Source organism: Macadamia integrifolia, chromosome 3 (assembly GCF_013358625.1).
Source record: "Macadamia integrifolia cultivar HAES 741 chromosome 3, SCU_Mint_v3, whole genome shotgun sequence".
In the NCBI taxonomy this organism is placed as follows: domain Eukaryota; kingdom Viridiplantae; phylum Streptophyta; class Magnoliopsida; order Proteales; family Proteaceae; genus Macadamia; species Macadamia integrifolia.
In genome coordinates, this window is record NC_056559.1 from 7,804,775 (window position 1) to 7,808,599 (window position 3,825).

Consider the following 3,825-nt stretch of genomic DNA (forward strand, 5'->3'; position numbering starts at 1 on the left):
AAAAAAAAAAAAACAAAAAAACCTAGGATCTAGGGATCTGTGCTTGTTGTAGCTGAGTCTTGGGGATCAAGTCGTACCTTTACCTTCCCCTCTAATGTACTTTCTCCTCCCTCCATCTCCCCCCCAAACCTAGTAAATTTTTATTATAAAATTAATTTAACAAGCTATCATAATTATGTTGGAGAATCTCTTGACAAAAAATAGATTTTTATCTCCTTTCGTAGAAGAATTAACTTACCATAAATTAAATCACATGTCTTATCTAAATGTAATGAGATTTTAATTACAATTAATTTCTTATGATTGTAGCATTTTATATAATTAAAAGGGTCAACTCCAATCAAGTAACACATTGAACAAGATTCCAATCCTATGAGTTTTGGCAACTATTTATATCTTAGTAGATCAATTCTACAATTACATTATAAAAAGAAAATAAATTGATTAATTATTAAGAGTGAGTTTCCCTACACCACCAATACGAGGAAATCATCTCCATGATTTAATGTACGGTATTGAATTATGTATTTGTTACCATCAAAATCAATATGTTATAAATATATATATATATATATATATATCAGCATGGATCAACCCGTATCAGACAAATTAACCCATGACCCATATCATTTCACTGATACAATTTCTGAAAGTACCATGAGAGAGATTTTTTTTGTCAATTTTTGCAAATGTGAGAGAACCCATACAGGTAGGATCCGATAGGGTAGAAAAGGCATCCTCACAATGCCCAATGAGGATTTTTTGACCTTAATTATTAAACAAATAAAGCACGAAAGGAAAGAGAAGTTCCGTCCTCGCGTGGAATTGGTGTGAGATACTGAGATATCGCACGCACGCATCATCTGCAGGAGAAAGGAAGGAAGCTATAAGTTGACCACTCTCTAATGAACACACACTAGTTTCTAGTTTCTTGTTTCTTGTTTCTATATTTCTCTTCATTTTCTTTTTCCTGATTCAATTTTTTGGCGGTGGAGAAAGGTTTCTGAACCTACGGGCCGGATGAGAGAATCTTGTAATGCTGTCTCGGTTCACCTCCGTCGATATATAAATACTCCTACGAAAATCTTTCTCTCGTTTCCTTATGTTTACCCACCCTCGTTTATTTCCTTCAATCCCATAAAAACCTTCTCTTCTCTGCTCCTCCGCTCTCCTGCTCTTTCTCGTCATCCCCTTCCCAATCTTCTCCTTTCTAGCTCCGATTTTAGTCCTGAAATCACTATCTACTAGTAACCCATTTCTCTGATTTTCTGTTGCTTCTGGTTTTCTTAGTCTAACTGAAGAAAACCCAGAAACTTAGAAGGAGACGATTTCAGTTCTCAATCCTCTCTACAAGTTACAGGTACAGCTACTGGTCTCTGGAGATTAGAATCCATCGCTTTGATTTTCTTTTACTGCCTGGTTTTCTTAGTCCAATAAAGGGCAAAGTCTAAAGAGGCTTTCGGAACCCTTTTTTCTCCAAAACTTTTTCTTTTGATTCTGATAATGTGGGTTTCTTTCTGTTCTAGCCAGGATTTCATCTTATTATTGCATAGCTGGATAAGCTGGCTGTAGAGAATCAAGAACAGAAGATCGGTTTTGTGAAGGCAAAGCAAAAGAAAGTTATGGTAAAGAAACAAATCTTAATCATTTGATCTTAATTTTCCTCCTCCATTAATTTTTTTTTTTTTTTTTTTCATTTGTTTTTTTAATAAAATTGATGTTATATATTGTCTGTTTTAGGTAAGCCCAATAATTCGAATGGAGAACGATGATCTGGGTCCTCCATGGTTGAAGCCGATGTTAAAGGCCACCTACTTCATTCCCTGTAGAATCCATGGCGATTCTAATAAGAGTGAATGTAATTTATTTTGCTTAGATTGCATGGGGAATGCCCTTTGTTCTTACTGTTTGATCCACCACAAAGACCATCGAGTTGTTCAGGTTTGTTTTTTCTTTGATCTTGAAGATGGGTTTTGTTCTTTTCTCATTTCATTCACATTTTCGGAATCTAATTACCTTTGGGTTTGGGTGGGGTGTGTGTGGTGGGGGATGGCCTTTGTCGGTAACTGATGATGATGCAGATACGGAGGTCTTCATACCACAACGTGATAAGGGTTAACGAGGTTCAGAAATACATAGACATTTCGGCCATTCAAACCTACATTATCAACAGTGCCAAGATCGTCTTCCTCAACGAGCGTCCGCAGCCGAGGCCTGGAAAGGGTGTCACCAATACCTGTGAAATCTGTGGCCGGAGCCTTCTTGATTCCTTTAGGTTTTGCTCACTGGGTTGCAAGGTCTCCTTCTAATCCATACCCACTTCGTATTTAGTATTATTTACATGTATAATTACTTGATTCTCTCTCTAACTTTCCATTTCTTATTTGGGTTAAGTCTCATCATCCAATCTAATCTTATTCTTTATGGGCCAATTGAATTTCCCAATTATATTTAGGCATCAGCATTCTTCCTACATTCTTCGTTGATGGGTTTCTTTTTTGAGTTCTGAAATTTGCTCAACTACTCCATTTGAAGTCTAAACTATGAACTTCGAATTGGGTTTTGCTTCATTGCTTGTGCAATGTTTCCTCTTTCTCTTTCCCATCTGCTCTGTTTGTGTATTTTTTAAATCTTAATTATTTGGGAAAATCACTAAATTTGACTAAAAGAGGCCCATGGTTTCATTGCTGATCAGTTGGAAGGAATGAAGCGTGGCGACCCAGAGCTAACATTCAAATTGCGGCCGAAGCACGGCCGAGATGGTGTGCATGGTTCGGAGTCTGAGGACTCGTCGACATCAAAGAAACTTCGAAGGACTTTTCTCTTCAATCGTGCAATGCAAGGCTACCATCAGGCAGGAACCTCTACCGACGGCGAGATGTATTCGAGCTCAAGTGATGATGCAGCCAATAACATATCGCCGGCAACTCCTCCAATTGTTAATTATCGAACAGCAAGAAGGAAGGGTATTCCTCATCGAGCTCCCTTTTGAAGAGAAATAGAGAACATCAGTAATGGAAATTCTCTGAAAATAAATGAAAAAAAAAAAAAAAATTCTGTAAAAAGGAAATGTTCATGAAGCTATATATATTTAGAGGGGAAATATAGATGTGAAATATGGAAAAGAAGAAAGATATAGCTTAGGAAAAAAAAAAAAAAAAGGAATAAACATAGAAATGTCTTTTGGGTTCTCTCTTTTGTAAATAGAAGAAAAAAAGGTTGAAGTGTGCTTTTTATAGGAAAAAAAAAAAAAATCTTAGTCTAGATCATGGAAGAGGATCCAAATAGCATAGATAGATGGAAGAAGATGATGATACATTAATAGGACAAAGTGATCTCTTCTTAAGTTACATAGAGTTTGATAATTTGTACATATTCATCATAGGTTTTTAATTAAGGGGTACCCTATTATTAATATTGAATGCATATCACTGTACAGTTCAAACCTAATGCATAATGCAGTAAGGTTGTTAGTTGGATTTGTAGGCCAGGGTGTGTATTGAGAAAGAGAAGAAGAAAATGGCATTTTTCTCAGATGTACATGTAGAACATTATCCATTCATGCCTGGTAATAATATTTTGTGTATTATTAAGATTTCAACATAAAAAAAAAAGGTTCTATATATATTCTGATGCCTTTCAATGTTCCTAATACTTATTTGATTCTCTTTTCACCATTTAAAGACAAATTCTATAGAAATTTTATATGTGGTATACTGGTATATATTCGCTGTTGCATCCTTCATTGATAAGCTGGATAGAACTTGGGAGTCTGCAACTCTAAAAACCTAAGACCTCACCAGAAGCCCAGGTGACACCATATTG

At 35.9% G+C, this 3,825-nt stretch overlaps 1 protein-coding gene across 2 annotated transcripts; it reads left to right on the top strand.

Annotated features, from left to right (window-relative positions):
- Window positions 1-912: 912 nt before the first annotated feature.
- On the top strand, window positions 913-3,239 carry LOC122073195 (protein RGF1 INDUCIBLE TRANSCRIPTION FACTOR 1-like). 2 transcript variants are annotated; one of them, XM_042637733.1, is made up of 5 exons: window positions 913-1,360; window positions 1,527-1,625; window positions 1,741-1,941; window positions 2,082-2,297; window positions 2,696-3,239. In XM_042637733.1, exons 2-5 carry the CDS (start codon window positions 1,623-1,625, stop codon window positions 2,990-2,992), a joined length of 717 nt encoding a protein of 238 aa, XP_042493667.1. In that variant the 5' UTR covers window positions 913-1,360; window positions 1,527-1,622; the 3' UTR covers window positions 2,993-3,239. The 2 variants fall into 2 exon arrangements, with proteins under 2 accessions (XP_042493667.1, XP_042493666.1); XM_042637732.1 differs by having other exon boundaries at window positions 1,531-1,625.
- Window positions 3,240-3,825: the final 586 nt, after the last annotated feature.

Coding starts and splice junctions, on each gene's coding strand:
- LOC122073195 (XM_042637733.1), top strand. Junction 1,942..2,081: donor AAGACCATCGAGTTGTTCAG/GTTTGTTTTTTC, acceptor ATGATGATGCAG/ATACGGAGGTCTTCATACCA. Junction 2,298..2,695: donor TTTGCTCACTGGGTTGCAAG/GTCTCCTTCTAA, acceptor ATTGCTGATCAG/TTGGAAGGAATGAAGCGTGG.